At 56.8% G+C, this 22,374-nt stretch overlaps 1 protein-coding gene across 3 annotated transcripts in view; it reads left to right on the top strand.

Moving 5' to 3' along the window:
- MAST3 (microtubule associated serine/threonine kinase 3) overlaps positions 1-21,670 on the top strand; it is a 37,661-nt gene extending 15,991 nt beyond the window's left edge. For 2 of the 3 annotated variants that reach the window (XM_024134303.3, XM_028483161.2), the window contains 25 exons: positions 540-628; positions 711-783; positions 1,521-1,599; positions 2,061-2,221; positions 2,421-2,496; positions 2,790-2,999; positions 3,098-3,199; positions 3,474-3,606; positions 5,138-5,202; positions 5,626-5,711; positions 6,588-6,796; positions 7,483-7,621; positions 10,164-10,296; positions 10,451-10,616; positions 11,161-11,262; positions 11,962-12,084; positions 12,943-13,052; positions 14,694-14,833; positions 15,372-15,616; positions 16,071-16,277; positions 16,761-16,987; positions 17,426-17,548; positions 18,179-18,315; positions 18,428-18,609; positions 19,580-21,670. In XM_024134303.3, the coding sequence (XP_023990071.1) occupies positions 540-628; positions 711-783; positions 1,521-1,599; positions 2,061-2,221; positions 2,421-2,496; positions 2,790-2,999; positions 3,098-3,199; positions 3,474-3,606; positions 5,138-5,202; positions 5,626-5,711; positions 6,588-6,796; positions 7,483-7,621; positions 10,164-10,296; positions 10,451-10,616; positions 11,161-11,262; positions 11,962-12,084; positions 12,943-13,052; positions 14,694-14,833; positions 15,372-15,616; positions 16,071-16,277; positions 16,761-16,987; positions 17,426-17,548; positions 18,179-18,315; positions 18,428-18,609; positions 19,580-20,112 (3,850 nt within the window). In that variant the 3' untranslated portion in view covers positions 20,113-21,670. The remainder of the gene's footprint in view (positions 1-539; positions 629-710; positions 784-1,520; positions 1,600-2,060; positions 2,222-2,420; positions 2,497-2,789; positions 3,000-3,097; positions 3,200-3,473; positions 3,607-5,137; positions 5,203-5,625; positions 5,712-6,587; positions 6,797-7,482; positions 7,622-10,163; positions 10,297-10,450; positions 10,617-11,160; positions 11,263-11,961; positions 12,085-12,942; positions 13,053-14,693; positions 14,834-15,371; positions 15,617-16,070; positions 16,278-16,760; positions 16,988-17,425; positions 17,549-18,178; positions 18,316-18,427; positions 18,610-19,579) is intronic. The other variant, XM_028483162.2, reaches the window with a different exon arrangement.
- The last annotated feature ends 704 nt before the right edge of the window (positions 21,671-22,374 follow it).

Here is a 22,374-nt window from a genome sequence, read left to right as displayed (position 1 = left end):
TGGCGTTTTAGGGGGATCTTGGGGTGGGGGTCTGCTCAGAGAGTGGAGCAGTGGCCCTGGGAGAAGGTGTATGAAATGGAGTGGGTGCCTGCCTCAACCCACCTGTGGGTTCCGGGATCCTCTCCAACCTCTGCCTTATTTGCCATTGTTCCTGGCAGTGGCCACGATGTGGGCAAGGCTGTGGGGGTGGGATTGTGGAGCACCCTCCCCCCCCGCCCCCCCCCCGCATTGCGCGGCATGCGGAACTTCCCCCACCAGAGATCGAACCCGTGCCCCCTGCATTGGAAGTGTGGAGTCTTAACCACTGGACCGCCAGGGAAGTCCTGGGCGTGGGATTGTTAACACAGAAGCTGGAGAAGCTGGGCCAGGGCCATGACGTTGGAGCGGGGCGGTCCGCCTGGGGAGCAGAGAGAGAGTGGTCACCCCCAGCTTCCTGTCCTGCCCTGGAGCCATCACCCATGTGCTCCCAGTTGAGCATGTGGTCCTCTGAAGCAGGAGTCCTGGACCTGACCTTGTCCCCACCTCCCCCCCGCCAACAGCTGCCGCAGCGGGAACCGCAAGAGCCTGGTGGTAGGAACGCCCTCGCCCACCCTTTCCCGGCCCCTGTCGCCACTGTCCATCCCAACAGGTGAGCTCGGGGGGCAAGCGGGGCGGGGTGGGAGTATCCTGTCTCCACCCCCACTGACTCAGTTCCCCCACCTCCTCCTCAGCAGGCAGCAGCCCCCTGGATAGTCCTCGGAACTTCTCAGCTGCATCTGCTGTCAACTTCCCTTTTGCCCGGAGGTGAGTGGTCTCCGGCTTTGGGGGATGGTGTTGACATGATGGGCGAGGGGACAGGCAGGGGCATGCACGTGGTGGCTGGACCTGCCTCCTCATTAGCCTTTTCCCCACCCCTGGCCTCTGCCCTGCTGTGGTCTCTCCTCTGGCTTCTGCCCCTGGCAAATGCACGCATGCACGCACGGTCTCCTGCAGCCACATCCCGAGCACAGAGAGGTAATTTCTATGAGCCCTACGGGAGGGGGAGGGAGAGGGGGTGGCATGGCTTGGTCCAGGAATCACTCATTCACTGAAAGTTGTTAATTCACTTAACAAGACCTGATGGAGGACCTGTTATGTGCTAGGCACTAAGATGTCACTTATTCATTCAACAACATTTATTCACTGCCTGCTGGATGCCGTGCCCTACACTCGGGGCTGAGGAACGGGAGGCTGGACTTTGGCCCTCAGGGAATCCTCAGTCTGGTGGGAGTGGCCAGCGTGTACCCCAGCAGCTACAACTCAGAGAGCAGCTTTGATGGGGGACGCACTGGCCGCTGGTGTCAGGGAAGACTTCCCGGAGGAGGCAGCTGAAGAATAAGGAGAAAACACACAGTGGACTTGTTCACCCTGTATTCCTGTTCTTGGCCTTTTCAGAAGGTCCTTCCTCCAATGGGGCCAGGATCAGCCAGCCACAGTGCCTGCCCTTGGTCCCCACAAGCTGCAGGGGCCGTGCCTTCCTTGCAACTTCTCATTCTCTCTAGGGCCGACGGCAGAAGATGGTCCCTCGCGTCCCTCCCGTCTTCTGGCTATGGAACCAACACACCCAGCTCCACTGTCTCGGTACCCACAAGTCCTACCTTGGCAGGCAGACAGGGGAGTGCCAGGTTGGGGGTGGGGAAGACACGTCTTTGGCGTTTTTTTTAAGGTGTTGGTTAGTTATCCAATCAGCAAACATCCTGGCTGGCCCCTCTGTGCCTCATTTTGGGCAATGTTGGGGCGTCCCTGAAAGGACCCAGCCTCAGCCCCAAGGGGCTCCTGGTCCAGGGTACACAGATATCCTCATCCTTGTGTGGTCAGGGAAGGCCTCGTCAGAGGGGGTCTTGGGGCTGCCAAGGGAGCAGGTAGGGAAGGCTTCCTGGAAGAGGGGACATCAAAGCTGGAGTTTTGAGGGATGCATAGGAGCCAGGCAGGAGAGTTACCATCTGATGACCAGCAGACAGCGTGAGCCTTGAGGGGTAATGCTGGGGTCCTGGCTGTGGCACTGACCATGAACCCATGGCCCCGATACCCCCTCCTGCCAGTCGAGCTCATCCTCCAGGGAGCGCCTCCACCAGCTTCCTTTCCAGCCAACACCGGACGAACTATGCTTCCTGTCCAAGCATTTCCGCAGCTCGGAGAGCATGGTTGATGAGGAGGGCGGCCACCACTCACCTCGCCTTCGGCCCCGCTCCCGCAGCCTCAGGTGGGCCTCGACCTCTGACCCCAGCCCCAGCCCCTCCCTGGGCTGGCTTTGGGACCCACATCGTGGCTCCTCCTCCACCTTTGGTCCTGACCGTGCAGAAGCCTGGCCTCCGGCCCTTGGCCCTCAGACCTGACTCAGCCGCCCTTCCCTGGGCTGTGTTTTGGGTCCCATGTCATAAGCCAGTTGTCCCCTCCTTCAGCCCTGGACGCACAACAGGGGCCTTCGACAATGAGATCGTCATGATGAATCACGTGTACCGGGAGAGATTTCCCAAGGTGGGCAGCGCCTGGCGGCTAGACCAGCCCCAGCTCCCTCCATGTTGCTGTCCCTCCAATGGCACCTGCTGTCTTCCTGGCTGGGTCCCCCCCATCTGTTCATTTCTGTTTTTCCCTATCTCTCTGTCTCAAACTCTCCCCTCCCCCACCCGCACCTATACACGTTGCTTCTTCTCCTCCAATCTTTGGACCCCATCGTCACATCTTCTCTCTCTCCCGCCCCCATCTGCGCATGTCGCTCCCCAGCCCCATCCAATGACCAGGTCACCCCATCTCCTCCCCTCCCCACCCAGGCCACAGCACAGATGGAGGGCCGTCTGCAGGAGTTTCTGGCCGCCTTCTCACCCGGCGCCCGGCTGGCACTGGCTGACGGCGTCCTGGGTTTCATCCACCACCAAATCATCGAGCTGGCTCGCGACTGCCTGGCCAAGTCTGGAGAGGCTCTTGTCACCTCCCGCTACTTCCTGGAGATGCAGGAGAAGCTGGAGAGGCTGCTGCAGGATGTGCGTGGGGGCAGGGGAGTGCAGGGTTTAGGGGTCCCCAAGGAGGGCAGGGCAGGACCAAGGGCCTGCGGATAACGCTACCACCCATCTGCCCCCAGGCCCATGAGCGCTCAGACAGTGAGGAAGTTGGCTTCATTGTCCAGCTTGTCCGGAAGCTGCTGATCATCATCTCGCGGCCAGCGAGGCTCCTCGAGTGCCTGGTGAGTGTCTTGGCACATGGCCAGGTGCCAGGCTGAGTCCAGGCACCCAACAGTCCTGCCGAGATACAAGAGACAGGCCCCATCGTATAGGGCTTTGAGAGGAATGCTGGGGGCTGCCAGGCTACGGCGGGCTTCCCAGAGGAGGGGCTGGGAGCTAAGATCCTGGGGATGAGTTGGAGCCACTGGTGAGGATGCTTCAGACAGAGGGAACGGCATGTGCAAAGGCCTGCAGGTGGGACCAGGCCTCGGCTGACCGACCCCTCTGCACCCCCAGGAGTTTGACCCTGAGGAGTTTTACCACCTGCTGGAGGCTGCCGAGGGCCAGGCCCGCGAGGGCCAGGGCATCAAGACGGACCTGCCGCGGTACATCATTGGGCAGCTGGGCCTGGCTAAGGACCCCCTCCAGGGTGAGCTGGGGGTGGGGCAGAAAGAAGAAACTGGGGCGAGATTGCGGTGGAGCCGGGATTCCAACCCATGCCCATCTGACTCCAGAGCCGCCACACTGTCCTTCCTCTCTCTTTGGCCCTGTCCTCAGCCACCTGCAGGGCATATTATGGGGAAAGTGCTCAGGATTCCGGGGTGAGGTGGCCACAGGTTGGAGCCCCTGACCTGCCAAGTCCTCAAATGCTAAGTCAAGTTGGGCCAGGGTGCCAGGGGACCACCTTTAGCAGTGGCATTCACGTTGTCCTGTGAATTCACAAAGCACTTTCCCAATTTCATCCTACTGTGGCCCGGGAAGTGGGACCCAGGAAGTGGGAGTCAGACGGGGCAGCCTATGGGCATGACCGAGGTGGTCGAGAACCCCCCAGCCAGGACAGGGGAACAACCGAGACATGGTGCTAGGGGAGCATTGAATTCGAACCTGGTCTGGTCCAGGGGTGGTTGGGGGAGCTCTGGGAAGAGAGGATATTCAGGCTGGGGCCTGGAGGATAGAAAGGTGTGCAGATTTAGGGGAGAGAGAAAATGAACCGGGCAGGGGGAATGGTGAAGGCAAAGGTCCTGAGGTAGGTCTGTGTCTGGCATGTTGGATGAGCGGCGAGGAAAGGGGTGTGGCTGAGGAAGGAGGGGAGCTGAGGGGAGGCGACGGGGTCAGCAGGGCCCAGCCGCAGTGGCCAGCGTCCACTGGGATTGGGCTGCCATTGTCCCCATTTAAAGCTGGAGAGACTGAGGCTCCAGGCAGATGAGATTGAGCTGGGGTTCAGGCCCAGGTGTGCCCGAGGCCAGATCTCCCGTGGACTAGCCATGTGGCCGTAGCCAACCTCTTTTCTGTCTCATGAAGATGATGCAGGTGGCACTGTGGGTGGGCCCGGGTGTCAGAGGAAACACGAAGTGGCCAGGCAGGCAGGTGGCAGCTGAGGCTGCGGGGGCAGATCATCTACCCAGCACCACGCAGTGGGCCCACTGACAGTGGGACGGGTGGGCTGCATTTGAACCCGGGCCTCCCTCACCCTGAGGCTCCACTGCCCCATCTTAGCCTTGCTCTGTGACCGCAAGACACTGTCTTCTGCTGATGTTCACCAACTGCACACTCCTACCCGGGGCCGCCCCTCTGCTTAGCCCCAGGGTTGGAAACTCAGGGGGCTCCCCTGGGCCATGCCCTGAACTGAGGAGGATGTTAGGAGCCATCACCCAGAGGGGCAGCGTCACAGCCAGTGTTCACAGGCCCAAGATGGCCAGGGTTCAAGGTAGGCTGAGCATTCGGAGCCTGGGCTTCCCACTGGCTCTTCTAGAAGGTTCCTTAGTCGTTGTTCAGTCCAGCCTCCTGGGTTTGACTGACACCTGGACGCAGTAGGGGCTGAATGACAGTATCGTGGGAGCTGGTCAGGGGAGGCACCATTTCCCCAGCCCAGGATGAGCCCTGGAGGCCTCCGGAAGTCTCTGGGTGGTGGAGGGGCAGGGCTCAGAAACCCCATTTGAGGCTCCTCCCTCATTTTACAGAGATGGTGCCTCTGAGTCACCTTGATGACAGTGGAGGACAGCCCCCCGCACCGGAGTCCCCAGAAGTAAGACGCAGAACTTTGGCGGCCCCACCTGTCTTGTTCTTTTGACGGTAGACCAGGTGGCCATGAGAAGGGCTGGGTTTGCTGTTTGCTGAGGTTTTGCATATAGCAGGTGCTTAATGAATGCCTGTGAGTTTGGGGGGGATGGTGGGGGCAGGTGAGACTGCCCTGCCATGGAGGTTGGGCAGGGCAGAGTTGGAGGGGGCACTGGAAAGGGGAGCTTTGCAGAATGTGTAGGAGTTTTCTGGAAGGAGGGCATGCATGGCTTAAGCAAAAGCTCAAAGTTGGAAGCTGAGTTTGAGAAGTTTGTATAGGAGAAGAAGTAGCGTCAGGTGCCAGGACCAGCAGTTGGGACTTGGGGGCAGGAAGAACACAGCCTGCTCTGCGGTGGGGCAGGACCCTGACCCCTCTTGCCACTGCCCCCAGAGTCGTGCCCTGGTCGGCCCTTCAAGGAGGAAGCCCTGTGAGAGCGACTTCGAGACTATCAAACTCATTAGCAATGGGGCCTACGGGTGAGTCCTTGGGTACCCCGTAGAACCATTTCTCAGATGCCCATGGGGATGGCTGAAGCCCACACAGCCCCTGAGTGTGCAGACAGGGAAACTGAGGCCTGAAGAGGGAAGTGGAGGCACAAAACAGCAGGGGCATGGCCTTGGAAGCGCTTGTCCGTGATCTAGGTCCTTACTTGCCCCAGGTGTTTGGGGTTCTAGGAATTTGGGGACTGAGCAAGGAAAAAGATGGCCACACGATGGCAGTAGCGTGCGCCAAGCATTCTTTAAGTGCCGCTTTGACGGATTTGCTTTGGGGGAGGCGGGGTTGGGAACGGGGAGGAGTCCCTCACAGCATAAGACTGTTGTGGGGTCTGGGATAGAGGGGGGCTTGCAGAGGAGGCTTCTGTGTCCAGGCTTATGTGTCCGCAGCACAGTGGGGAGTCTCTGGGTCAGAGAGCTCCACAGGGCAGGAGCAGCTTGGGGTCTTTAATAGCCCCAGCGTTTATCTTATCTACATGGTATGCAAAACCAGCAGGCTCTAAATGGCTAAAAATCTGCTTATTTGACTTGTAGTTAAAGCGATTTGAGTGTGTGCCAGCAGGGCTTTTGAGCTAACGGGTCTCAGTCGGCTGTGAAGAAATAAACAACCTATGGGGTCATCTGTGGCTCTTCATATGACACCAGGGAGAGTGGCTTAAACCCACGGGGTGGCTGCTTTGGGAGAAGGGAGGGCCGGGTAAAGAGAACAGGTGTCCCGGGTGGAGGGCACAGCACAGGCAAAAGCACAGCGGGTTGGGTTCTGGACCCAGGTCGGGTCCCAGTGCTTGCCGGGACCTGGATCTCGGGCCTCAGCGAGCCCGGCTCCCCCCGACCCCGCCCCGCCCCGCCCCGCCCCAGGGCCGTCTACCTGGTGCGGCACCGGGAAACGAGGCAGCGCTTTGCCATCAAGAAGATCAACAAGCAGAACCTGATCCTTCGCAACCAGATCCAGCAGGTCTTCGTGGAGCGCGACATCCTCACCTTCGCTGAGAACCCGTTTGTGGTCAGCATGTTCTGCTCGTTCGAGACCCGGCGCCACTTGTGCATGGTTATGGAGTACGTGGAAGGTGCGGTCACTGGGGCTTGCATGCCTCCGGAGCAATGAAGAGCTTACTTCTTATCCAGAAGAAATACCTTATCCCTCCTTTGATCAAGCCCGCAGTCTGCTCTGTCCTCCGTGGGGTCCCAGCCTGCCTTGGGGGACCCTCAGTCTGTGGTGGGGGACCCAGCCTCAGGGAGTTGGAACTGGGGGATCCCAAAGAGAAGTGTGAGGGCAGGACCCTAGGGTATAGGGGTAGGATGGACAGCCTAGGCAGGAGGGACTGGCGGGCAGAGGCCTAGAGGCTAGGGCAAGAGCAGCGAAGGGAGGGAGGCATGCGTCAGAAGGACTAGGAGGGTTGGGGACCAGGGTGAGGAGTTGTGGGATCAGGTTTGCAGCTCAGCAAAGAGCAGGGCCTTCAGGTAAGTGCAGGACGTGCATTTACCAAGGTGCTGCCAGGTGAGGAGAGGAAGCATGCACTTAGGAGGCACCAGCTGTGTACAGGGGAAGGGACTGTGCACTTAACAGAGCTGCTGCCCTGCCAGGGGAAAATCAGAAGGCAGGGTCTGCCTATCCTCCCGCCCCTCCCAGTTCCCCACCCCAATTCAGGACAGATTGGAGACACTTTGCAGAAGGTGGGGAGGGCACATAGGCACAAGTCTGGGCACGGCTGTAGAGCCGAGGGCCTCTGTGAGCACGTCCACCCCTCTGCAGGCGGCGACTGTGCCACGCTCCTAAAGAACATGGGCCCGCTGCCCGTGGATATGGCCCGCATGTACTTCGCCGAGACGGTGCTCGCGCTGGAGTACCTGCACAACTATGGCATCGTGCACAGGGACCTCAAGCCAGACAAGTGAGTGGCCCGGGCTCTCAGGGGGCGGGGCTCAGAGTAGCCTGGGGGCGGGGCCTCTGAGTGGGTCTGGGGCTGCTCAGGAGCCCCACCATCTAGATTCTGCTGGCATCATGGGCCCCCTGCTGGTAGAAAGCAGGGATCTGGGCAATGTTGAGCACCTGGTGTGTACTGAAGAGAGCAGGTATTTAATAGGCACCTGCTGAGTGCAGGGGAAGGACAGTGCACTTATCGAGGTGCTGGCCGGGCAAAGTGAGGGGGCACAGACTGGACAGGGGAAGGGACCATGCACTCACAGAGCTGCTGCCACACAAGGGAAGTGAACATGCACTTATGAGGCACCAGCTATATACAAAGAGCAGGGACATGCACTTTGCAAGACCTTATGTGTAGAGAAAGGGACTGCATGTCTTGAGCTCCTGCTGTGTATTAGTGCAAGGAAGAAAGAGAGTCCTAGGGTGTTTGTTTTATCCTAGCTTCTAGTAAGCACCTACTGAGTGCCCTGTGCTCTCTGGGTGACTGAAAAACACAAGTGTGAGTGTGAATAATCCCTCATGCTTTGTAACCCTTTCATAATTTTCAAAGCACTCTTCCCTACATTAGTTGAGCACCTCCTGTGTACAGAGGAAAGGGCTGCTCTTTCATCAAGTGCCCTTTGGATACCAGGCAAGAAGTGTGAGTTTCTCAGGTACTTGCCATGTGGAGGTGTGGACATAAGCGTTAAGAGTCTGCATGTTTTCAGGGCATCTTGTAGTTTGCAAGTGGCTTAGAAAACAAAGCACCTGTATTTGGCACCTGCTGTACACCTGGGCCTGTGCTCACCGTTTTAAGGAACCCAGACAGCGGTATAACTAACTTCTCACACGCTGATGACCCTTTTGAGTTTATAAAGCACATTTTTTAGCTGGTGTGTATTTATTGGGCACCAGCTGTGTAAAGGTGATCAGAACAACAGTTATTAGGCAATGACTGTGTGTCAGTCCCCGAACACTGCAGCTGTCTTTTTGTAAAGTTTATATGTTGAGGTCAGCATGCATTGAGCACCTACTGTGTGCCAGGGACATGGGTCCCTTTCTCCAATGGAGGTACTTGCCATGTGGAGGCGTGAACATAAGCCTTAAGAGCCCTGCATGTTTTCAGGGCATCTTGTTGTTTGCGAGTGGCTTAGAAAACAAAGCAAATGTGTGTTGGCATCTGCTGTGCACCTGGGCCTCTGTGCTCGACGCTCTAAGGCTGCTTGCTTTGTGCCCGTCGGGCCTCTGTGGGATCGTCCTGGAGTGGGATCTTTCAAGTGTCCCCAAGGCAGGACCTGCCCCTCCCAAGCTCAGGACCCTCATCTGAAAAACAGTGTGGGAACGTGCAGCCCTGGAGGGTTCAGGGAGGCATAGGACCGCACAGTAGGTGCTCCAGAAAAATATTTTTTCCTCTTTGCTTCAGAAAATTTCACATACACCCCAAGTCAGGAGAAGGTACATTTGTTTGCTAGGGCTGCCCTAACAAAGTACCACAGACTCGGGGGCTTAAACAACAGAAATTTATTCTCACAGTTCTGGAGGCCAGAAGTTCAAGATCAAGGTGTCGGCAGGGCCGCGCTCCCTCTGAAGGTGATGGGGAAGGATGTGTTCCAGGCCTTTCTCTTGGCCTCCGGTAGTCCCTAGGCTGTGGTGCTCCTCCTGTGTGCGTGTCTGTGTCCAAATTCCCCCTTTTTATTTTCTTTATTTATTTTTTACTTTTAAAATATTTATTTATTTGGTCGCACTGGGTCTTAGTTGCGGCAGGTGGGCTCCTTAGTTTCGGCTCGCCAGCTCCTTAGTTGCGACATGCGTGTGGGATCTAGTTCCCTGACCAGGGATCGGACCTGGGCCGCCTGCATTGGGAGCTCTGAGTCTTAACCACTGGACCACCACAGAAGTCCCCAGAAATTTACTTTTAAACGGGCAGATGTCCCCAGGAGGTGCGTGAAAATGTGACTTTGTAAAACAAAGCTGGCGCATATCATTTTATCACTTAAAATATTTATATACTTGAGCTTGCAGGAGGACATGAACAGCAGCATACACGGTAGGTGTGCAAGTTTTAAAAAACTGGTGCGCTCATGAGAGGCACAAATATTTCTGTACACAGCAGGTGCTAAAGACATGTTTACTTAACAATAGGTGCTCACAAAGTGTTCAGTTTGTTAAAATCATGGATGCATGTACAAGAATATGCTGTAGATCCCCCCGCAGGAGGTGTTCACGAAACGTTTTAATGCCCAGTGGGGACATGCTGTGATTGTCAGGAACTTAATTTTTGCAGAGCGGAGTATACAGTAGGTGCTCAAGAGCAGCACCCAGTTGGCGCACAGAGATGTTTGCCAAATTTGTAATATTGCCCAAGACCCGTTGGTTCTTTCAATAACGTGATCATGCACAGGCAGTGCTTTCTGATCCATGGAGGGGTCGGGCTGCCTCCTGTAGGACCAAGTTCTGGGTGGGCGAGGGGGCAGGAGCAGCCAAGCACCTCGGGCCCCCCAGCCCTGAGCGCACCCCCCGCCTGCCCACAGCCTGCTCATCACCTCGCTCGGCCACATCAAGCTAACTGACTTCGGCCTGTCTAAGATCGGGCTCATGAGTATGGCCACCAACCTCTACGAGGGCCACATCGAGAAGGACACTCGGGAGTTCGTGGACAAGCAGGTGGGCGGGGCTGCCTCCTTCTGCCTGAAGCCTGAGCCCAGGACATGGGGAGACTTTGCAGCAAAAGGAGAAAATAAACTAGCCCTGTAATTCTACCCACACTTCCTTCCCTGGCTGGGGGCGGTCTTTCATTTCCCTGTCCCACCTGGCCCAGGTATGCGGGACGCCTGAGTACATCGCCCCCGAGGTGATCTTCCGCCAGGGCTACGGGAAGCCAGTGGACTGGTGGGCCATGGGCGTCGTCCTCTACGAATTCCTGGTGGGCTGTGTGCCATTCTTCGGAGATACCCCTGAGGAACTCTTTGGCCAGGTGGTCAGTGGTGCGTTCCCCCTGCCCTGTCGCCCCAGGTTTAAGTCTCAGCCCCACTTTGGCTCTGGTTGGTGGTTCCCCTGCCTTTGCCGGAGAGGGGAGCAGGCCCACTTGTGGATTGGGCACCTATGGCGTGCCCAGCCCCAGCTGAGCCCTGGGGACACAGCCAAGGGCGAGACGGACAGGAAGGGAGATAAATAAGCAAATTATGGAGCAATCAGAGGCAAAAAATGCCGAGGAGGGAAGGAAGCAGGAAGAAGGGAGGGGGCGGGGGGGGGGGCGGGTGCAGGGGTGCTGTATTAAATAGAGAGTCACGCAGGGCCACACTGGGTGACGTGTGGGCAAAGACTTAAAGGAGCGAGAGGGAGTCACAGAGATGGATGAAGGGAAGGTGCTCAGAGCAGAGGGCACAGCCAGAACAAAGGCTGTATGAGACCAAGCCTGGTATGCTGAAGGAGCAGAGGAGGCTGATGGCTTGGAGCATAGAAAAGGGAGGTGGTAGGAGGTGCTAGGAAGCGCTGTCCCCAGTCCCTCATTCCCTCCTCTCATTTTAGATGAGATCATGTGGCCAGAGGGGGACGAAGCCCTTCCAGCTGACGCCCAGGACCTCATCACCAGGCTGCTCCGACAGAGCCCGCTGGACCGTCTGGGCACTGGTATGTAGGTGTGGGTGAGGCCCAGGTGGGTGGGATGGGGGCTGGGGTAAACAAGAGCTCTATTTGAGAGGAGGGGGACTTGAAACTGGGGTTTTGAAGGATGCATAGGAGCTCACCAAGAACTAGCATAAGATTTTGAAGAGTAGCAGGTAGCTGGGTCTGGTTCAGACAAGGGGCACTGAGGCTGTGTATATGAGCCTGCCAGGTCGCCATGGGCTGTGTCCTACGGTCCCCAAGGCCCAGCCCAGTGGATCCCACTGTCCCAAGTTTCCCCAGCCACCAAAATAGTGATTAAGGGACTATTTAATATTCATGCAGCCACCCATTATGTGGCCACTACAGATCACATTCAGGATGAAGCTTGGCCACTGGAGAGGACTATGGGGGCTGAGGTTGGGGAACAGGATACAGTCAGCTCTGCTTCATGCAGTCAGCTCTGCTCCATGGGGTAGAAACGTGTGGAAAAAGCCCCCTCCTAAGGTTCTGGGGTTTCTCCAGGTGATGGGATCTCAGAATCCAGCAGAGGGAAGAGAAGGGCCTGGGTTCTAGCCCTAGCTTGGTTCCCCTATGGGCTCTTAAAGGATGGCTCGTTTCCCCTCCCACCTTTCTGGTTCTGTGTTGGCCAAGTTTGGGTTCATAATTGCCCCAGGGGGCCATGGGGGGTGGGAACCAGCAGGGCTCAGCCAGGCATGTCTGCAGGAGGCACCCACGAAGTAAAGCAGCACCCCTTCTTCTGGACACTGGACTGGGCGGGGCTTCTGCGACACAAGGCCGAGTTCGTGCCGCAGCTTGAAGCTGAGGATGACACCAGCTACTTCGACAGTAAGCAGGGGTCCAGGAGGCGGGCTTTGCTGTCCCACAATCTCCTGGGGTGGTGAGGGTTGTCTAACAGGCTCTCCACCCCAGCTTGGTGCCTCGCCCTGGGCCTGGAGCTTCCAACTTCCTGAGCTTTCCAAGAAGCTGGGGCATGTCTGCTGGCTGCCCCCCTGCCTGGATTTCCTATGCATCTGAGCTCAGGAGGCTGTCGCACCACCTTGGGTTGCGGGAGGGGAAACCAAGGCACTGAGTGTGGCAGCCCTTGCCTGGGGGTCCCCCAGCAGGTTCAGCCTCCTGAGTGGCAGCCCTGACCAGGCATGGAGCCCTGCCTGTCATACAGGAGGGTGGGGTGCCTCGCTCAGCTTTCGTGGAGGGGGTCCCCTCGAGCACTTCAGGTGAGCTCAGACAAATCTCCTTCTCCCCACTCGGGGCTCTGGCCAAACACAGAATAAATGCCCTCGGCTTCCAGTGCCTCCTCCAGAACTTGATGTGTGATCTTGGGCATGTCAGAGGTCCTCTCTGAGCATCTGTTTCCTTTTCTGTAAGATGAGGACATCCTTTACGTTTTAGATGCACAATTTTACCTAACTCTGGGTAACCCATCTTAAGGGTGAGGAAACTGAGACACAAGAATTCCCATCGACAGTCCCACAGCTTTTAGGAACACAACTGGGATTTATTCCGATACTAAATCTGCCGCCCAAGCCTCCTCTGGTCCTTAAACATACCAAGCCTGGTCCCACCACAAAGCCTTTGCCCTGACAGTGTCTCCCCACCTGGGAGGCCCTCCCCACATCACCCCACAGCCCCTGTGTCCACCTCCCCCAGCATCAGGTGGGCTGCACATGCCTTTCCCTCCCACAGCGCGCTCAGAGCGTTACCGTCACCTGGGCTCTGAAGATGACGAGACGAATGATGAGGAGTCATCCACGGAGATCCCCCAGTTCTCATCCTGTTCCCACCGGTTCAGCAAGGTGAGCCTGGGCCCTGGATGTAGCTAGTGCTCAGGAAACAGGGCAAGATGTTTGGGGGGTTTTTTTCTTTTTTTTTATTGTAGTGAAATACACGTAACACAAAATAGACTATTTTAGCTATTTTAAACTGTACATACAATTCAGTGACATTTAGTACATTCACAATGTTGTGCAACCCTCACCTGTATCTAGTTCCAGAACATTTCCATCATCCCCAAAGGGCAACCTTGTACCCGGCTGCAGTCACTCCTCGTCTTCCCCTCCCCCGCTCCCCGGCAACCACTAATCTGCTTTCTGTCTCTATGCATTTACCTGTTCTGGACATTTCACATACATAGAATCATACGCTATGTGGGACCACTGGGGAATTCCCTGTGTCTGGCTTCTTAAGGTTGATCCACATGGTAGCATGTGTCAGTGCTTCATTCCTTGTTATGGCTGAATAATATTTCCATTTTATGGTTGGACCATATTTTGTTTTATCCACTCACCAGTTGATGGACATTTGGGTTGTTTCCACTTTGGGGCAATTGTGAATAGACCTGCTATGCTGGGTGTTATATTATAGCCTCATCAGCTTAACGTGAGTTCCTTCCTTTGTTTATAATTTGATTTAAAAACCTGCACTGCTTATGGGTCTGGGCCCCAGGCAGGAAACCCCAGCTGTGGCCCGTTGGTAGCCAGGCCGCTCTGAGCCTCAGTTTCTCCACCTGTACAGTGAGCTAAAGACTCTACGTCTTTAGAGATGTGGTAAGTAAGCATCTGAGGAAGTGACTCAGGGAAGTGTCAGGCATGTAGGAAACACTCAACTAAGCCGTCCCCCACGAGTGCGGTTGTTGTTACTGTTTTTTTGTTTCTGTTTTTTTTTTATGATGTGGACCATTTTTTTTTTTTTCAGGTACTATCAGAATTTATTGAAGGGCTTCTTAATCTAGGGTTTGTGAACTTGCATGGGAATAAATTACATCTTTCTTTTCACTAATCTCTACCTGAAATTTGTCATGTTTTCCAATTGTAATATAAGCAACAAATCACAGTAATATTAGCACGACCTTGACTTTGTCACCAATACAAATCATGGATTTTTCACGTCACACTGGAGTCATTGTAAAATATCTTTCAAGTTCAAAACTACTTCAAAATTATGGTACTTATAAGACCTGCTAGATCTTGTTATTTAATGCATTACTAAAGAGGCACGTATAGTACCGTATTGCTGGTTTAAAAAATATTCTAATATTATTTTAATATAATCAGCCTCGCTTGCAACCTGACCTATTTCATTTGATGCATTTAAAAATACTACTCTGAGAAGAGGTCTGTAGGTGTCACCAGTTTGTCAAAGGGGCTCATGTACAGAAATCCATGCTTGTCATGGTGGTAGCAGCTCCTCCTCAGAAGCCTCAGGGGCCAGAGCTCTGCCCAGAACTCCCCTTCGGATGTGGACCATTTTTTAAAGTCTTTATTGAATTTGTTTCAATATTGCTTCTGTTTTATGTTTTGGTTTTTTGGCTGCGAGGCATGTGGGATCTCAGCTCCCTGACCAGGGATTGAATCCACACCCCCTGCACTGGAAGACGAAGTCTTAACCACTGGACTGCCAGGGAAGTCCCGTTACTGTTATTTTTAATTGCTTCCCAGGTCTACAGCAGCTCTGAGTTCCTGGCCGCCCAGCCCACCCCAACCTTTGCTGAACGGAGCTTCAGTGAGGACCGGGAGGAAGGGTGGGAGCGCAGCAGTGAGGGGGACTATGGGCGCCGGCTGAGCACCACCGAGGTCCGGTAGGTGGGCTGGGGAGTATAAGCAGATCCAGCTTCCAAACCTGCTGGGAGGTGGAGCCACAAAGTCTTAACATTGGAAAGAGCTTCCCAGTGGCCCAGTCGAAAAGGGTAAAACATATTGGCCAGCCTGTCAGACCCCTGCCAACCTGGCCCCTATCATCACTCCCTTTGGCTTTGCATTCCTAACCACACTAAACCTAAAGCAGCCATGTACCGTCACACTGCTAGGCTTTTGCTTGCACTGTTTCCTCTGCCCAGAATACCCTTTGCTCATGAAGTCCCTTTCGTCTTTCAATGTCCAAACTCACAGAAATAATCAATGTCTGCTAGAGGATGGGCGTTGGAAGCTGGGTTTTAAAAATTGAATAGGAGTTCTCTGGGCAGTCACAGAGGACAGAGCAGGCAGAGGGAACTCACCTTATATTTACAAATTACCTCTGACTCTAGGCTGAGAGTTAAGGTATAGTCACTAGGGGAGACTGGGTGTCCTGTGGTGAGGGCACCTGGCAGGTGTGACTCAGGCTCTTCCCTGCTACAGGCTGAGGTCCTGCACATCCTCCGGTTCCTCCTGCCACTTATCCTTTTCCCAGCCTGAGCGGGGCCCTAGCCCATCTTTCCTGAACACCATCAGCCTGGACACGATGCCCAAATTTGCCTTCTCATCAGAGGATGAGGGAGTCGGCCCAGCTCCTGTGGGCCCCAAGAGGCCCATCTTCATTCTAGGGGAGCCTGACCCACCCCCAGCAGCCACCCCAGTGATGCCCAAGCCCTCAAGCCTTTCTGGTAGGTGGAGTCCAGGGGGGGAGGGATGGTGTCATGGAGAGTTTCCCACAGGAGGGACTATTTGAGATGGGTTTTGAAAGATGAGTAGGAGTTCTCTAGAGACAACATTCACTTGTGTAACGAAGGCCTCAGTCTGAGGGTGATACCCGCCAGCTTCATTGGATTAGGACGGGAGAGAGGAATTGAACTGGGGAGCTCCAAGAGTGGGAGTTAGGAATCTGACTGGGGTGAGGGGAAGGCTTCTTGAAGTAGGGGACTTGAAGAGTGGAGCTTCCCAGGGAGAGCAGAGAAAGAAAGGTGTGCAGGAAGAGGGAACGCCTGAACAAAGGCCAGGAGGCTGGACTGTGTACACACCGACCAGGGAGGAAGGGGCTTTGCCTTCTGAGGGCAGAGGGGCCAAGTGGTGAGATGGGGGAGGGGCAGACTGACCCCCCGACCCTGCTGATCCCCGTAGCTGACACAGCTGCCCTCAGCCACGCGCGCCTACGAAGCAACAGCACCGGTGCACGACACTCCACGCCGAGGGCCCTGGATGCCGGCCGGGGCCGCCGCCTTGGGGGCCCGAGAGACTCAGCCCCTGAGAAATCCAGGACCTCCCCCAGCGGGGGTCGCGTGCCCAAGTCAGCCTCAGTGTCTGCCCTGTCACTCATCATCACGTCAGGTGACGCCCACGGCCCAGCCTCGTCTTTGCTTGTCTGTCCATGTCCCTTTTAACCACGGAGTGGGGGCTGCTTTGGCCAGCGGGAGCTGGAGGGGGTCCCTCCAGGTGATGTGTCCCTGGGCACAAAGCTCCCAGGGCTGCTCTTCGGGGCTGAGCCCAGGAGACAGGAAGCAGCTGGGAGACTGGCATTCCTGGCAGCGGGCACTACATGTGCAAAGGCCTGGAGGGGAAGGGGGAGGGTGTTTGGGGCATTGGAGTGGCAGCAAAGCAGCCAGAGTGATCAGTGTGGGTACTTCCCTGGCGGTCCAGTGGTTTAGACTCTGAGCTTCCACTGCAGGGGGGACACGGTTTCAATCCCTGGTCCGGGAACTAAGATCCTACATGCTGCGCCGTGCGGACTGATCGGTGTGGAGGGAGGGGAAGGTGCCTTGTGAGGGGACCCACCAGGGAGTGACCCCCCCTCCCTGAACCTCATCCCTGCAGATGACGGCAGCGGCGGCCCCCTCATGAGCCCCCTGTCCCCACGCTCGCTGTCCTCAAACCCGTCGTCCCGCGACTCCTCTCCAAGCCGAGACCCTTCCCCCGTGTGTGGCAGCCTGCGGCCCCCCATTGTCATCCACAGCTCGGGCAAGAAGTACGGCTTCAGCCTGCGGGCAATCCGCGTCTACATGGGTGATAGTGACATCTACACCGTGCACCATGTCGTGTGGGTGAGTTGGCCCTGGGATGGGCGGGAACAGCCAGACCTGGTTTGAGTCCCAGCTCTGCCCTGGCAAGGCGCTTCCCTTTTGGAGCTGCATTTGTTAGTCTTGGAAAGCAAGCGAGTACTCATTGCCTATGTGGTTTTGGAGCCCAGGGCAGGGAACTGATGCCACCTGTGTCTTAATGGTCCTTGTCAGTTATGGGGAAAGGACTGGGCAAGAGGGATGGAGACCTCAAGTGGGCACAAAGCTCCCGCACAGTGGGTGTTTTGTCCTCCCTCCCCCAGTCCAGGACCTGTCCCCTCCCCACTGGTCTCTGAAAGGTCTGGGAAACCAGGCAGTGTGAAAGGCAGCAGCTTGCTGGGGGCCTGTAGCTGACTCAGCTGGGCTGGGGTCTCTAGCTCTGGGGCCCAGGCCACTGACCCCACCATCTGCCCCCACCCCCAGAGTGTGGAGGAGGGAAGCCCTGCCCAGGAGGCAGGCCTGCGGGCCGGGGACCTCATCACCCACATCAACGGGGAGTCGGTCCTGGGGCTGGTGCACATGGACGTCGTGGAGCTACTGCTGAAGGTGCGGGCCCCCGACCCCACCCCCGCCTCCATCCCAGAGCCTCCACCCCCGTCCATCCTCAGGGCCCCTGGATCTCCCAACACTGCTCACCCTCTGGGCTGCTCCTGTGACCCCCATCCCCACCCCTTGGCCTCAGCTCCCGATTCTGTGTGGTTCTCCCCGTCCAACCATACCACTCCGCATTCGGCCCTGCATGCCCCGTCCCCTCTGCCTCAGAGCCACTCCTCCAGGAAGCCCTTCCTGCCCCCTGGGTGCCCCTTCTCCTGACCTTCCCTCTGGCCCACCCTGACTCTGTGGGGCTGGGGGTATCTGTACCATCTTTGCCTCCTGCCCCCCTCAGACCAAGGGTCCTCAGGGGCTGAGGCCTGGAGGCGGGGAGGTGGGCACAGGTGAGGAGGCAGACCCCCTAGTTGGATAGCTCCTGGGACCAGTGGGTGGGTAGATGGCTCATTGGATGGATGGACAGATGGCAGACATCCATCTTTGGCCCAGTGAGCAGTGGGGTCATTAGGTAAGAAGCGGGTGGTTAGGATCCGGGGCTCCCGATGGATGAGTAGATGGGTGGGTGGGTGCATGGATGGCTTGTTGGATGGAAGGCACACAGGCGACCCCTTGCCATTCCTCCTGCAGAGTGGCAACAAGATCGCCCTTCGGACCACACCGCTGGAGAACACCTCCATCAAGGTGGGCCCCGCACGGAAGAATGTGACCAAGGGCCGCATGGCGCGCAGGAACAAGCGGAGCCGAAGGCGGGAGACGCAGGACCGGTGAGCGGTTGGCTGGCTGCCAGGGAGGGTTGACGCAGGACCTGTGGCACGTTTGGGCGGCCCGGGCTGCTGGGGGCAGGGGTTCTGAAGAATCTGGGTTTCTAACCCCCAGGCGGAAGTCACTCTTCAAGAAGATCTCAAAACAGTCGTCCGTGCTGCACACCAGCCGCAGCTTCTCTTCCGGCCTCCACCACTCCCTGTCATCCAGCGAGAGCCTCCCGGGCTCACCCACCCACAGCCTCTCCCCCAGCCCCACCACGCCCTGCTGCAGCCCGGCTCCCGATGCCCCAGCAGGTGGGTGCACCCCCAGGACCACCGTGGGAAGAATGGCCCCTTAGGGCTGCGGTGGTCAGCCCAGCGGGGGAGTGAGCAGAGTTGGGAGGCTGGAATGACCTGATGTGTGACAGCCTCAAAGGCAGTCTGGGATGGGCAGGGAAGGGTGTGCCCAGCAGAAGGAACATCATGAACAAAGGGGATCCAGACAGGAGAGATGTGAAAGCTAGAGGGAGGCTAGGGAGAGGGGATTGGGGGATGGATCAAGCCGAAGAGCTGGGCTTAAATTGGGGGGCAGTAGGGAGCCATGGAAGGTGAGCCAGAGGGGGCATGGAAAGATTGTTCTGGAGCAGGAAAGGATGGTGACTTGGCCCAACCCTGAGGGTCCCCAGTCTGTGAGAGACAGCCAGAGATGGACACCCCTAGTCCCACTGGGTTAGCATCAGACTAGAGAGACAGTCTGGGGCAGTCCACAGAGGCAGGGAAGGCCTGCTGGAGGAGAGCCACCAGGAAGCCCTCCCTGCCTTCTGGGGACCCCAACTGCTATCTCTCCCTCTGGCCTACCCTGACCTCATGGGGCTGGGGGTATCTGTGCCATCTTTGTCTTTCTCAGATCAGGCATCCTCAGGGTCTGAGGCCTAGGGGTGGGGAGTGGACACAGGCAGAGGCAGGGCCCTTACTGGATAACTTCCAGAACCAGTGGGTGGATGGCTCATGGGGTGGATAGATGGACGGTGGGCAGGTACCTTTGGCTGAATGATTCAGTGGGTCATTTAGGTGAGAAGTGGGTGAAGAGGAGCTAGGGCTTTGATGGATGAGTAGGAGTCCACCAGATCTAAGCCAAAGGAAGAGCCTGTGCAAACAAAGGAAGAACCAGGCCTGATGGGTGGCCACAGGGAACAGTGTGGGCTTTTGGCAGTCAGTTTTAGGGCCCCACCTCGAGGCTGGCACATTGAGGCTGGTGGCCCTGACCCTCCCCTGTCACCCACAGACACAGTGTCTCCACCCAGCGCATCCCCAAGCTCCAGCAGCCCTGCATCTCCGGCTGCTGCTGGCCACACCCGACCCAGCTCCCTGCACGGCCTGGCCACCAAGCTTGGGCCACCCCGCCCCAAAGCCGGCCGCCGCAAGTCCACCAGCAGCATCCCGCCCTCCCCGCTGGCCTGCCCGCCTGTGCCAGCGCCCCCACCCCGCTCACCCTCGCCCCTGCCAGGGCACCCGCCTGCGCCTGCCCGGTCCCCAAGGCTGCGCCGAGGCCAGTCAGCTGACAAGCTGGGTGCAGGTGAGCGGCTCGACGGGGAGCTGGGGCGCCGCAGCCGCGGGCCAGACTCCGAGCTGGTGGTCATGCGGCGGCTGCATCTGTCCGAGCGCCGAGACTCATTCAAGAAGCAGGAAGCTGTGCAGGAGGTGAGCTTTGACGAACCACCTGAGGAGGCCGCTGGGCCACCTACCTTGGTGCCGCAGATAGCCGTGGAGGGCGCTGAGGCTGTGCCAGGAGCCCTTGGACCCTCTGAGAAAGACTAATCCCTCCTACCTAGCCTCTCCCTGGCCTGGAAGTCAACGCATTTTTTTGTGGAATGTGTTCTCCATAAATTGACACCTGGATGGAGACTGAGCCACCAGCCTCTGACACCTGGAAGATGAGAAGCGATCGCGTTTCTTGCTGGAAGGTGCCTCCCTCATGTTCTGGAGCCGATCAGTCAGGGGGCCATAGGGGCAGGCAAGGGAGACTAGGGTGGCATTGTAAATAGCAGCAAATCCCTGCAGCTAATTTATTACGTTTTATAAGTGATAGCCAGACTGAGCCGCCACTGTTAAGGCGGCTGCCCAGGTCTTGTCCCATGCACTTGGGACCCATCTGTAGACCCTGCCCTCTGGGCTGAGAAGGAAGCACTTTGGACAAGTCAACGTGTGTTCGTGTTTTATGGTTTTTCTGTACTTTTAAAGTTTTTTTGTGTTACTTGATCCCATCCCTGACTCAAGACCCACAGATGTGAAGGGATGCAGCCAAGCTTGCCTGTCCAGGCCCAGTTTGGATGACTTGCAGATTCCGTAAACAATTCCGCTCCACCACAAAACAAAGTAATCTTGATGATGGACTGGATTCTGAAGGCTACTTCCCACCATCATAGCCTCCATCCCTAGGCCAGCCTTGCTAGAGTCTGCCTCCAGTCCTATAGGCTTAGGAGGTGTGGGAACTGGGGCTTTGATATATGAGTAGAAGTTCACCAGATCTAGGCAGAGGGGTCACCCACGTCGCAAGCAGACACTGATGCCCCAGGAGGCAGAGGCCTCAAAGGACACTGCCAGGGTAGGAGAAGAATGTCCACCCTGGACAAGATTTTTTGTATTTGCTGCCCACCAGGGTGAGAACTTGACCATGATGTGTCTGAAACAGCCCCTGGGGGATGCCCTCGATATGCCAGATCCTTGTAGGGATGAAATTCAAGTGAGAAAAATCCAACTGGGGGGGCAGTGAGGCCCAAGTTGGAATCTTGGCTTCACTGTTTGGCTCTGGGAAAATGACTTTCCCACTCTGTGCCTCAGTTTCCTTGTGTTTACAAAACAAACCCCAACAACTATTTATTAAGCACCTACTGTATGCCAAGCGCTTTTACTTGTGGCTTTTCCCTCAGCCAACCTTGAGAAGGCTGGAGGTGGTGTCGTCATCCCCATTTTACAGACAAATAACTAAGGCCTAGCAAGGCGTGGAGACTTGCCCCCACCATTGCCTGGCAAGAGTCATGCAGCCAGGCCCTGTCCTGGGCATTGCAGTCAAGGGAGCTGGAATGGAGAATCTGTTGTCAGATACAGCCGACTCCAGCTCCAGCTCTCTCCCCTGTAATGCTGTGTGACCCACTGGGCATCTCAGAGTCTCCATTTCCCATTCAGAGGTGGCCAGCAAGATCACCGTACCCCACAATGGTGAGGGCACTTTCCAGGCACTGCAGCCCACTCTTGTGTTCTCTCTGGAGACATCCGCGTAGCACTGCCTGGTGTTGGAACTAGATCAAGGCTGTGCATGACTTGCTCCCGCCTTCCATCCCGGAGCTGATGGTGAATAAAAGCCCACATTTACAAAGAAGAGGTCCAATGTCTGGATTTGTGAGGGGCCAAGAAAAGGGTAAGGGAAGAGTGGGGTGGGGGGGGGCGGGATGAAAACAGACCCTTGGCTCAAAGTCACCTGAAGTGGGTTTTGAAGGCTGCTGGGAATTCACTGTTGAGATTCTTCTGGACTTCTCTGGTCCTGGCCTCCTGCTGCCCTCTCTGAATTGAGTACCCATCATGGGCTCTGTCCTTAGAAGCTTCATCCAGACACCCATCTGGGGCCCCGAAGCTGTGTTAATAAATAAATAAACCATCTCTGTGGCCTTTTTTAACCGGTCTTTGCTTGGGCTGTGCCCTGAAGTTCCCCTCACCACCACTGGAACCCAGCCTAGCCCGAGTGCGTTCTGTTGCTTCCGAAGCGCTCCGTAGGTCGGAAACCTTTGGCCACGCCCCTGTTTCCGAGTGTCTTCGGCTATCTCCGGAAACAGTCCGCATCTGGACAGGCGTTGGGCTAGTTCTCCCTGCCCGAGAGAGAGATAGTTCAGCTGTTTCCGGACGCTCTGGGCTACCACGGAAACCCCGGCTTTCAACCCCGGCTCCTTCTCCGCTCTCAGCTTGTTTCCTGGAAAGCGCAGCTTTCTGTCTGAGCCCCTCCCCCTAACTCTGCCGCCTCCATTTCCTGAGTTCTGGGCCACCTCACTCGCCCTCTGGAGCCGTCCCTGCTTCGGCAGTTTCCGG

Source organism: Physeter macrocephalus, unplaced genomic scaffold, assembly GCF_002837175.3.
Source record: "Physeter macrocephalus isolate SW-GA unplaced genomic scaffold, ASM283717v5 random_9, whole genome shotgun sequence".
Classification (NCBI taxonomy): Eukaryota; Metazoa; Chordata; class Mammalia; order Artiodactyla; family Physeteridae; genus Physeter; species Physeter macrocephalus.
Note: the sequence above shows the minus strand (reverse complement) of the source record. Positions and strands in the feature narration are given on the sequence as shown.